The sequence below is a fragment of the Boleophthalmus pectinirostris genome, unplaced genomic scaffold (genome assembly GCF_026225935.1).
Source record: "Boleophthalmus pectinirostris isolate CB_2022bp ecotype Guang Dong unplaced genomic scaffold, ASM2622593v1 HiC_scaffold_15, whole genome shotgun sequence".
NCBI lineage: Eukaryota > Metazoa > Chordata > Actinopteri > Gobiiformes > Gobiidae > Boleophthalmus > Boleophthalmus pectinirostris.
Window position 1 is genome coordinate 9,431,844 of NW_026571070.1, and position 12,932 is coordinate 9,444,775.

The following is a 12,932-nucleotide window of genomic DNA, read 5'->3' on the forward strand; positions in this document are numbered from 1 at the left end:
ATCGTGCTCATTTCTGCGTGGTGATGGTGGTGGTGTTTTTATTTTCAGGTACACGCTGCAGGCCTCCACCTTCCAGATGGCAATTCTGCTCCAGTACAACACAGAGGACTCCTACACCGTCCAGCAGCTCACAGACAGCACACAGATCAAAACTGTAAGACTCATTTTACTTTTCTCTTCTTAAGAAATGTCCTTTTTATTCATTTTTTCTCCAAATCTACATTTAGTTTGAGTTTTGAGATGTTTTATACGGCCAGATTTAAAGGTTTTCTTTTGGAGAATCCGAAAACTGCTGCTTTCCATTGAGATATTGCCTGAAATGCTCCACAGTATAGCATTAAACTGATATATCTCTACGTAGACAGCAGGTTACATGTCAGATCTGTGGAGAGGCGAGCCCACTCACATTAAAAAATACAAGTTTTTGGGTCAGTAAAACACCAAGTTATTGAGTAAATGCAATGTGGATATGTTTAATGCCATACTGGGACATTCCAGACAAAACAATAACATTTCCATGGAAACAAGCAGGTGGCAGATCCTCCATCAGAAGTTACACAGTGCAGCTTTAAAGTGGGACTAAACACAAAATCTGCTTTTTTTTTGCAATTGAACTGTGCACCTGGGGTTTTAATATAATTCTGTGCTCCTCATTTTTTTATTTTAAACTTATTTAAGGCTTGGGATTGTCAAAACTGGAAAATCAGATGCTAAAACTAATATCAAAACTAGATAGACTGCTCTGTTTTATAAATTACTGTATTTTTTTATTTATTTTGCCCTTATACTACGGTTTGGGGTTCTCAAAAGTATTGGAAAATCAGATGCTAAAACTAGTATCAAAACTAGATAGACTTCTGTTTTCTAAATTGTTATATTTTTTATTTTATTTTGCCTATATACCCTCTCAAAATTGTGTTCAGGAAATTCAATTAAAACCTGTAATATAAAATAATTAAAAATAATGAAATTCAACTTAATAATGTAAAACTGTTAAATGAATATGATAACAAAAAATGATGTGGTAATTTTAAATAATTAAATTTAAACCAGAAATATTAAATGTGATAAATGAATAAAAAAAAGAGAAAGACTTAAGAATTGTGCATGCTCAAAAGAACAAAAAGGGTCTCAAGAAATTATAGGTAAAATAAAATACTCTGAGAAAGAAAACTATATATATATGGACATGAAAATGTGTTAAGTTATTATTTTTGTAATTATGATTTACACTGGGTCACCTTAAGAAAATAAAAAATAAAATTACAAACAAAAAAAACTGCATAAACATTTGAGCAAGTATTGATACTAAAAAAATAAATTACCCTTTCTTGAATGTCTTTAGAATGATCTTGAGCTGAAACAGAACAAATATAGTAACACATAGACTAGTATACACACATGGACCTGGTTTGGACCTGGTTTTGGAGCTGGTTTGGACCTGGTTTGGAGCTGGTTTAGACTGTACCACTATAGAACCTACCTGGACCACTGAGGGATTACACAGACACTAAAACACCACAAGAAAGAAAAAAAATAGTATTTTTATTATCCATTGTGGTATCTAAATCAGGACTGAGTTTAGTCTGTTCCTGAGTTTCAAAATCTAGTGTTTATTTTAGTATTATGACAACACTGCAGAGGTTCGTGTACCGCTTATCGGTCCAACGCTGGATTTATCCTTGAATACGTAAAAAAAAAAAAAACACCAATCTCGCAGTGTAGATCTGTACAAACATGTTCTGAAATGTGATTCTTGTCTTATTTTGTCAGTTCATATTCAGTCTTTTTCTCTTTTGGATTCATCCTGTCGACCCCACAACCTTTAATCCTCCATAACAAAAAAAAAGTAGGAATTTTGTACAGTGTTATGTCTTTAAAATGACCGTCAAGCGGGAATTTTCAACTTTCTGGATTTTTTTTGATGATTATTTACTGAATTGTTTTGACTAATTGTTTATAATTTCTTTTGCAGGACATACTGGTTCAAGTTCTTCAGATTTTATTAAAGTCTAAGTTACTGGTGAGTGCAAAACTGACTTAATCGCATGCAATGAATTGCCACAGTCGAGTTTAATCATTGATCATAACTTGATTTTTGTTTGTGTTTCAGGTTTTGGAAGATGAGAACGCCAACGTAGATGAGGTGGACTTCAAACCGGACACTGTCATTAAACTGTTCCTCGGATACAAAAAGTAAGAAAATGCTTTTACTTCAACTTTTTCACAACACTCGACAGCAGTAGATATAAACTAAACCAAAAAATCTTGCCCGAAGATGTAAAATAAATAAACAAAATAAAATGATTGGCATGTTTTCAGAATTAGAAAGTTTTAGTGCCATTGCGACTGAACAGAAGCGAAGAACTGGGAATGTTCTTCGTCAGTATTGTACAGTATAAAACAAATTAAGTGCGTCAAAAAAGAGGCATGCATAAAATAAAGTGTTTAAAATTAGACTTTGATAGAATAAATACAATTCAATACTGACAAAACAACAAGATGGAGGACAACATTTAATATTTATTGTGATTTTAGCCAAGCGTGATGGATAAATTTAACTAATTGTTTACGGAACAAACCATTCTGCACTGGAGAACTGTAACATTTTATTTTGTAAATGTGTGTTTTTACGTGTTTATTGGACATAATACGGATGAATGAAATGTGAAATGTGGGATCTGCCTCTCAAATCTGCAAAACAAATTTACCTACAGGTACGAAAACAAAGAGGCATGTATAGAATAAAATGTTTAAAATGATAAAATAAATACAAAATATTCAGTAGTGACAAAATGACAAGATGGAGGACAGTTACAGTTAGAGGTGAGCGATCTTCTCTCACCCACTTCTCTTGTTGGTCAGCCTGAGTGAGTGACAGGTCGAATTAACCAATCAGAGAGAAGAGGGAACACCCAAAGAATGTGGCTATTGTTACCTTTTTAATAAATGCAAAGTAAAGCTGCCATAAATTGCCCTAGAATTATGACTGAAATTTGATGAAAGATCGAAACTTCATCTTTGTCTTGACATTTTTCTAATCCTCAAACTCCACTGGACAGCACTACAGTGGCCCATAAGCTGCAGTCAACATGCCATTAGAATATTTTTACACAAATTTAACCTGAAAATCTGAGGTGAGAAGTGTCGGACTTAACAGAAGAAGAAATCAGAAAAATCAGAAGAAGAATTGAACCACCAAAAAGACACTGTTCATGTTCATTATTGCCACAAAAGGATTTATTGAATGTTTTTGTTTTATGTTGATCTGTCCCAGGAAGTTCAAGTTCATTAGTTTAATTTAGTTAATGTTAAATAAACGTTCCTTTTGGTGAAAAAAAAATATATATATATTGCCATATCACCCACGATAACATTTGTGTGTTTTATTTTTGCAGTAAGAAGCTGAGGGTGAACATTAACGTCCCGATGAAGACTGAGCAGAAACAGGAGCAAGAAACAACCCACAAGAACATCGAGGAGGACAGAAAACTGCTCATCCAGGTCTAAATAAATAAATAAATAAAAACTATACAGACTGAAGCTGTCGTCTAGCATATTTGTAATTCTGAACTGAGAAACAACCAACAAATTCTTACTTCTACTATTACATTAATCTTGTAATTACATTTAAAATCTAAACAACTGAGTGAATCATTTTTTGTTGTTGCAAGTCCCATGTGGTAAGGAATCGTCAAAAATCGGTCCTTATCGATAACTACAAAACTCATTTCAGAAAACGTTTTATATCCCAGGGCTGAGTGTTTTCATTTTGAGAGAAGATCCTAAATATGGAGAGTTTGTGTGTTTAAACATGTGTGAATGAAACAAAACACAACTGCAGATATGTTTTTGATGAGGAAACATTATAACAGAGATCAGAAAATAATGTAATATGGGCCCTTTAAGCAAATCGTAAATCATAAAATCATAATCCCCATGTTTAAGTGACACTAAACTTGTTAAATGAGAATGTTGCCTCTCCAGATACAGATAAAATCAGCCCTAGAATGCGCAGAATGTCCTCCTGACTTGGCTTACACATTGTTCTGAGAGCGTTTTCTTTGTGCTTATAGGCGGCCATCGTGCGCATTATGAAGATGAGGAAGGTCCTGAAGCACCAGCAGCTTTTGGCCGAAGTCTTGAACCAGCTCTCGTCACGATTCAAACCCAGAGTCCCCGTCATCAAGGTAACTGCACAGACACGATGAGAGTACAAGATAAGACTACAAGATGGATGATCAGTGGTTAATTTTGTGTATTTATTTATTTGAGCATCATTTTCCGTACATTATAATAAACACATTGTGATTTCAGTACCGTATTTTTTGGACTATAAGTCGCACCAGCCAAAAAATGCGTAATTAAGGAGAAAAAAACATACATAAGTCGCACTTTTTGGGGTAAATTTATTTAGTAAAATCGGAGACCAGGAATCAACATTTCCTCTTGAAAGGCAAATTATAGTAAAAACAATAGAACAGAGAACAACAGACTATTAACGTCACATATGAACAGTTCTTCAGATAAATATAACATAAACAACAGAACAGAAAAAGTTTAACAAACTCTCCATCTCACTCCAAATCACTAAATCCACTCAATTCTTCATCCTCTATGTCACTTCTGAACAACTCTGTGGAGAGCACCACTTCCTCTTCTGTGTATCTGTCAGACTCAGCTTCAGTTCCCGTTAGAATTATTCCGGCCTTTCTGAATCCCGACAGGATGGTTTCTGTTGTCACTGAAGTCCAGGTTTTGTCAATCCATCCAGTGACTTCCAGGAAAGTTGCACGGTGTATCCTCCCGTTTCCCGTGAAGCTGTGTTCTTCATCCCCCGCCTTTCGCCACTCCCTCACAAGTTTCTCACGCACTCCAAACTTTCTTTCTGCTGCTCGAGTACCTTTTTCAGCCACATATTTCACTCCTTGCAGCAGACAATATAAAAGAATGAGAACTTTGCACATCAGTTACTTGAGAAGGGTACGTTGGAGAAGACTGAGCAGCCCAAGAACATAGAGAAAAATCCACCATCTTACTTGCAAATTGTGAGATTTATTAAGAGAAATCATGCAACATTTCGGCGTTCTTGGACGACTTGCAGCAGGACAGAGGCTCTTTCTGCAGGAGACGTGCGCAGTAGAGTGAAGTGACAGTGGTACAGAACTAGACGAGAGCCTCTCACATCTGTCAGTGTGAAAATTTTAATATATAAGTCACAGGAAACACCCAAACCATGAAAAAAGTGCGACTTATAGTCCAAAAAATACGGTACATAGCTGAAGTGCTGAGGTTATTTCTCTTGTGCATTGAGATTTTTAACCAAATGAAAGTTGAACTATTGTGATTGTTTTAGAGTCTGCATAGTCCAGATAATCAAAATACTATCATAATTATAATAATAGTCTTAAGTGTAGTTTAATAGTCATTGTTGCTGCCCTAATGGAGTCCATATCAGACATTCAGGATTTATATAGAGATCTCTTTTCTGTTCTGTTTGTAATAATTATAATAATAATAGTTTACGAGTTTTCATAAACTTTTAAGAACTGCAATACAACCAAATGGACCAGGGTTGCCATTAGCTGTAATATCAGAGAGCTTTTTTGGCTTGATTGCAGGTTGGGTTTTGGATTTGGCAACACAAAATGAGCTCATTCATCTTTCTGATTGCGATAATTGGCATGAGAATAAAAAAACGCACAAAATGTAAACGTCAACTATTACACATAATTTAAAATGTTTTCTTATAATCATCAATACTTTTTTATGATCAGTAAAGCCAATATTTGATTTTAATGTTTGAGGACAGAGATGGGTCATGATTTATGATGTTACTTTTTTGACGGAGCATCTAGCACCCATTTATCACCTTACGCTATGTTCAGACTGCAGGGCTTAATGCTCAATTCAGATTTTTTTGTGAAATCAGATTTTTTTGTGATTTCGTTCACATTTCCAATTAAATTTGACTTGTAATCTCGTGGTCTCCAGTGTGAACTTTAAACGCCCCAAAAGTGTCTCGCATGAGCATTGAAGGACAGCAAGCGTGCTCAGTGTTTACAGAAGTTGCTTAAACGCTGGGCTTGTCTCTCAAAATACGGTCCAGTTCTTCGTAAAATGAACAAGTTACATGTCCATGGCCGCTTCGTTTGTTTGAGTCTTTATCCTCCTTGTATTTGGCTCACGGGCTCTTTATTTTTCATTGGCATTGGAGCCAGGACTGTACAAAAACCTCCCAGTTCCAAAAAGACTCCTCCAATTTGGCCTGAATGCAATGATCCCGCCAAATATTAATAAACTCGCTTTCCCTCCATTGACGAGATTCTGAGCCTGATGTGTAGGTGGGATGAATGTGACCTGGCCGTTCAGACTGAAGTCGCGTGTCAAAAGATCGGATATGTATCGGTTTTAGGAGCACATATCCAAGTGGCCTGGGTCGCATTTGAAAAAATCAGATCTATGTCGTTCAGACTGTCATTAAAAGATCAGATACAAGAGCACAGGGGCCAAAACATCGGATTTGGGTCACTTCAGGCTGCAGTCTGAATGTAGCCATAGAAATGTTATTGCTTTGCCTGAAATGTTACAAATCCGTGTTTCAAAATAAAAACAAAAATAAGAAAACGAAAAAATAACTGTTTTCTTCTTTATTTGTCTCCAAAACCAAAATGAAAAAATAGATAATGATTTGTTTTTTCAGTTTTCGATTTTGTGTTTAAAAGAATAATGGAAAAAACAGATAACGGCCATTTCTCGTTTACGTGACTTAAACTGAGATGCCGGACTGAACCAGGGCTGAACCATGTCCAGGACCAGACCGGAACCAGACTGGGAACAGGACCGGGAATGAGACCGGGACTGAGACCGGACTGAGACCGGGGACTGAGGAACCGGGACTGGGAACGGGACTGGGACGGGACTGGGAACGGGACTGGGAACGGGACTGGGAATGGCACTGGGAATGGCACTGGGACCGGACTGGGAATGGCACTGGGAATGGCACTGGGACCGGGACTGGGAATGGCACTGGGACCGGGAACGAGATCGGGAACGGGACCCTGACTGCGACCGGGAACGAGACCGGGGCTGAAAATGGTTTAGTCCTGGTTCAGTCCTGGTTCCATCCGTATACGGCAGAAGCGGGAAACGGCTGTTACCCATTTTTTCATTTTGGTTTTGGAGGCCAATAATGAAGAAAATAGTTTTTTTTTTTTTTTTTTTTTCTTATTTACGGTTTTATTTTGAAAAACGAATGAACAAATGATACACGAATTGTCACTGTACGGCTTTAATCTTGTCCATCACAAACATGTTTTGAGCAGAAAAACGGCTCTAATATAAAATACAATCTATAGACGAGTTTAAAGGCCACTGGAACACTTCCTGTTTGACCACATGACATCACAAGGTGTAACAGAGTGTTTTCTGTTTGAGAGAAGAACTAAACTAGCAGGATTTGTGAATTAAACATGAAACAAGACACAACTCCAGGTCTGTTTTTGCTGACGAAACACAGATCAGAAAATGGCAGTATGTGGTAGTTTAATGCCATACTGCGGGATATTCCAGGAACAGAAATTGCGTCTCCAGACAAGCAGGTGAAAAGTTTCACAGTGGAGCTTTAAGTACAATCCTTTAGACTTTTATCTGTGCGCAGTTCTAACCGTTTGTCTCCCTCTTGTGGACAGAAATGCATCGACATCCTGATCGAGAAGGAATATTTGGAGCGAGTCGACGGCGAGAAGGACACCTACAGCTACCTGGCCTGAACCAATACGCCCCGCCCACTTTCGCCCACCTCCGGCTCTCCTCCTCCTCCTCCCCCCCGCCCCTGCCCCCTCCTTTTATTTTTATTTGTTTATCTTATTCATTTTTTTATTTTATGTCTGAGTAATAAAAGTGTGACATCCTCCGAGCGGCAGACTTGAATGACCCACAAGGGGGCGCTCTCCATATAAAAAGGACGAAACAAACAAACAAACAACACACACACCCCCGCCGCTGTCGGAACGGAGGGGGGGAACTCCATGCCCCGGTTTTTGCCTGTCTCATCTAAAACAAAAAACACATTCTTTTACCCTTTGTCGAATTGTAAATACGCTCCACGGACTCTTAAAACGGAAAAACTCCCATTATTTACATAGCGCAAATGTAATGAATTTAGCCAATCAGGGGAGGGCAGCATCCAAAGGTTTCTGCATGCTACTGCGCCTCAGACAGTGACGACAAAAATGATATTAAAAAGTTATCGCGGAGTCACTGGTTTGGCCCACGCAAGCCACCGTACAACGAAAAACGAGAGAGAGTGAGAGAGAGAGTGAACCAGGGAGTGGGCTGTTTTAAGAAGTTCATGCAGGAGGAGGTCTGTCTCATTACTGAACAGTGGACATTTGTATAGTGTGGTTCATTTTCTAAATGTGTGAAAAATAAAAACAAGTAAAGATTTCTCTAATGCTCAGCTGTCTCTGTTCGGAGTCCGGTCTCCTAAATGCGCCTCAATGAAGTGGGGGAAAATATTTAATTATGGTTTTTCTGACGAGTTTTGTGATTGTGAATAGAGCTGAGGTTTATGTTTTTCATAATTAATCTTTGTATTGTTCGTTAATGCGTTTTTCAAAATAAAACAAAAAGTAAGAAAATGAAAAAAACAACAATTTTCTTCGTTATTTGTCTGAAAAAATGGATAATGATTTGTTTTTTCAGTTTTCGATTTTGTGTTTACATGAATAATGGAAAAAACAGATAATGGACGTTTCCCGTTTGCATGACTTAAACTGTGATGCCGGACTGAACCAGGACTAAAACAGGTCCGGGACCAGACCGGGACGGAGACCAGGACCAGACCAGGACCAGAACGTGATTGAGACCGGGACGGAGACCAGACAGGGACAGAGGCTGGGACCAGACCGTGATTGAGAGCAGGGCTGAGGTCTGGACCAGACCAGGACCAGACCGTGACTGAGACCGGGACCAGACCAGGACCAGACCATGATTGGGACCAGGGCTGAGGCCGGGACCAGACCAGGACCAGATCGTGATTGAGACTGGGACTGAGGCCGGGACCAGACCAGGACCAGACTGTGATTGCGACCGGGACCGGGACTGAGACCAGGAACAGACCGTGAGTGAGACCAGGACTGGGGCCGGGGCCAGGGCCGGACCAGGACCAGGACTGAGACCAGGACCAGACCAGGACTGAGGCTGGGGCCAGACCAGGACCAGACCTTGATTTCGACCAGGACCAGACCAGGACTGAAAAAGGTTTAGTCCCGGTTCAGTCCTGGTTATTCATTTAAACACAAAATCGAAAACTGAAAAAACAAATCATTATCAGTTTTTTCATTTTGGTTTTGGAGACAAAAAATGAAGAAAATTGTTGTTTTTTTCATTTTCTTATTTCTGGTTTTATTTTGAAAAACGAATGAACGAATGATACACGGATTATAATTAATTCTGTTTAAACGGATCCAGGAGAATTGACAAAAACACAGAAATATGAGCTGGCAGATTAAAACAAGAATCACATTTCTGAACATGTTTGTACAGATCTGAACTACAGAGTTAGCAGTTTTTATGCAGAGCAAGACGGGACATTTTAGTTTGTGGAGGAAATTATGGTACTTCAAAAATCGCTGTCTTTGCAAATTTATCGCCAGTTTTGCGATTTGATTGGATAATTTTGTCCCTTTTTGCAGGACAGTAGACAGGGCCAAAAGCGTCTGGGGATTTAGAGGCCCAAAATTGAACCGTCTTATATTTATTTATTTATATTCAAAGGGGGCCCATATGAGGTTTCTTTCCCCGGGACCCCCAGATTTCTGTCGACGGGCCTGCCTTTCTGATCCAAATTTTAAGTATTGTATGCTTTATCAATTTAATTTAATTGGTTTTGATCACTGATTTAATTAATTGGTAACACTTTATAATAACTACACCTTATTTAGCCTTAATAAAGCATGAACAAAGACTTAATTAATAATGATTCACACTTAGTAACTACTTAATTACTACCTGAATTAGCACTTAACTTGCACTTAATTCGCCTGTGCTGTAAATAGTAACTCAATACTTCTTAATTACTCATGAACTAACCATTTGCATGTTTACAAATGCATATTTAAGTATGTACATGTTTGAGCATTTATTAATCATTAGTAAGTAAGCTATGAGAGAATGATTTACTAATAATGCAATGCAATGATAATTCAGGCAGCTGTTATCTGTTAGTTAAGTCTTTCTGAGAGTTTTTCTAAAGTGAAGACTAATTATTCTTTATTAAGCATTTGTTAAGGATGGTCAAATTCCAGAGAAACAATAATGCATTACTAGTAAATCATTCTCTCATGGCTTACTAATCATTAATAAATGTTCAAATTTGTACTTAAATATACATTTACAAATGCACAAACAAATGGTTAGTTCATGAGTAATTCAGTAAGAAATTCTGTAACTATTTACAGCACAGGCAAATTAAGTGCAAGTTAAGTGCTAATTCAGGTAGTAATTAAGTAGTTACTAAGCATGAATCGTTATTAGTTAAGTCTTTGTTCATGCTTTATTAAGGCTAAATAAGGTGTACTTATTATAAAGTGTTACCGATTAATTTAGTTTTGCCATCGCTCAGGTTTTGCTTTCCCAGTAACTTTAGAATTATGTTATCAGGTTCTGTTTTCAGACCCAGAGTTTGTTTTCATACCGGACAGTCCTCAGACTCAAACTCTGGGTCTGAAAAAAGAACCTAATAACTTAAATTATCAGAAGACCACGAGAACCTCATTGGACTAACATTAGGATTAATCAGAATATTGATATTGACTTGAATAGTAGTGACGGTTATAGATTTAATTGATGAAAATTTCGCAGAATTCTGAAATTTCGTTAATGCTTCTGCAAACAACTACACTTAGTGGCTTATCAAATGAGCAAATTCTACATTATTCTACATTTTGTGAGTTAAACTTTTACCTATAAAGTGATATATCTGTATATTGTGGTTCATTTTTAGGTTTAATTGACCCTTAACAAAGACATTTACTATTAATTACGTTATATTCCTAATGCTTTGTTAAAATATTGTCTGAGTTTTGTTATCGAGATGCAAAATACACAGAACAATATTAATTTTTGTCAATTACCTTTTGGTTACCTGCGTCATTTATAGTCGAAGATGAGAGGAAGAAGACACTGACGCCTATAAATGCTCAATTCGAATAGTAGTGACGGTTTAAGATTTAAGATTTAATTGATGGAAATTTCGCAAGAATCTGAAATTTCGTTAATGTTTCTGCGAATAACTACAGTTAGTGTCTTATCAAACAAGCAAATTCTACATTATTCTACATTATGTGAGTCAAACTTCTACATATAAAGTGATATTTCTGTAGATTCTGTGGTTAATTTCGTTTTCGAGATGCAAAATCGACAAAGATTTATTTTTGTCAATTGCCTTTTGATTAAGTGCATCATTTATAGTTGAAGATGAGGGGAGAAGCCATTGACACCTCTACATGCTCAATTTGACGTTTAGTAGTGACAGTTTTAGATTTAATTGATGGAAATTTGCAAGAATCTGAAATTTTGTTAATGCTTCAGCGAACAATTACAGTTAGTGTCTTATCGAATGAGCAAATTCTACATTATTCTACATTTTGTGAGTCAAACTTTTACCTATAAAGTGATATTTCTGTAGATTTTGAGGTAAATTTTAGTCTTGAGTATTGTTTTTGAGATGCAAAATAGACAGAAAGATATTTATTTTTGTCAATTACCTTTTGGTTAAGAGTATTATTTACATTTGAAGATGAGCGAAGAAGCCATTGACTTCTCTACATGCAAACTTGAATTGTAGTGACAGTTTTAGATGGAAATTTCGCAAAAATCAGATTTTTTTATGCTTCTGGCTTATCAAACAAATTCTACATTATTCTACATTTTCTGAGTCAAACCTTTACCTATAAAGTGATATTTCTGTAGATCTTGTGGTCAATTTTTAAGTCGATTTAAGTTTTGTGCAAAAGTTAACAAAGACATTTACTATTAATTACGTTATATTCCTAATGCATTGTTAAAATATTGTCTGAGTTTTGTTATCGAGATGCAAAGACAGAACAATATTTTTGTCAATTACCTTTCGGTTAAGTGTATCATTTATAGTTGAACATGAGAGGAGACAGTAGGGACAGTTTCAGATTCAATTGATGGAAATTTCACAAAAATCTGAAATTTCGTTAATGCTTCTGCGAACAACTACAGCTAGTGGCTTATCAAACGAGCAAATTCTACATTATTCTACATTTTGTGAGTCAAACTTTTATCTATAAAGTGATATTTCTTTATATTGTGGTTAATTTTTAGGGTTATTTGACCCTTAACAAAGGCATTTACTCTGAATGCTCAATTTGAATAGAAGTAGTGACGGTTTTAGATTTAATTGATGGAAATTTCGCAAAAATCTGAAATTTCTTTAATGCTTTCTGTGATATTTCTGTATATTGTGGCTCATTTTTAGGTTTAGTTGACCCTTAACAAAGACATTTACTATCAATATCAGTATTTTTGTAATGCATTCTTAAAATATTGTCTGAGTATCGTTAACGAGATGCAAAATAGACACAAAGATATTTATTTTTGTCAATTGCCTTTGGGTTAAGTGCATCATTTACAGTTGAAGATGAGGGGAGACGCCACTGGCACCATTTAATTCTCAATTAGTGCAATGACAGCACTTTCTAACTGTGACAAAACTGTAAACCTTGTGATTCCAGGTATTTGTTTTGCCCATTGGATTTGCTTGGTCAGGGACAGTTGAGCAACGCACTTCGTGACGTTAAACCAATCGCAGAGGGAGGGGGGCGTGATCTGTTAAACCCGTCGACCCTTCCCTCTGCTCTGCGGCTGTAATCCCGCATTATTCACCAAAACCTGCTTTA

General features: G+C 36.8%; 1 protein-coding gene across 1 annotated transcript in view; it reads left to right on the top strand.

The window, feature by feature from the left end:
• The window catches only part of LOC110158319 (cullin-1), a 46,558-nt gene extending 38,103 nt beyond the window's left edge, over positions 1-8,455 (top strand). The window contains exons 16-21 of the mRNA XM_020922777.2: positions 49-154; positions 1,976-2,023; positions 2,114-2,196; positions 3,399-3,504; positions 4,077-4,190; positions 7,692-8,455. Of these exons, the coding sequence (XP_020778436.1) occupies positions 49-154; positions 1,976-2,023; positions 2,114-2,196; positions 3,399-3,504; positions 4,077-4,190; positions 7,692-7,772 (538 nt within the window). The 3' untranslated portion in view covers positions 7,773-8,455. The remainder of the gene's footprint in view (positions 1-48; positions 155-1,975; positions 2,024-2,113; positions 2,197-3,398; positions 3,505-4,076; positions 4,191-7,691) is intronic.
• The last annotated feature ends 4,477 nt before the right edge of the window (positions 8,456-12,932 follow it).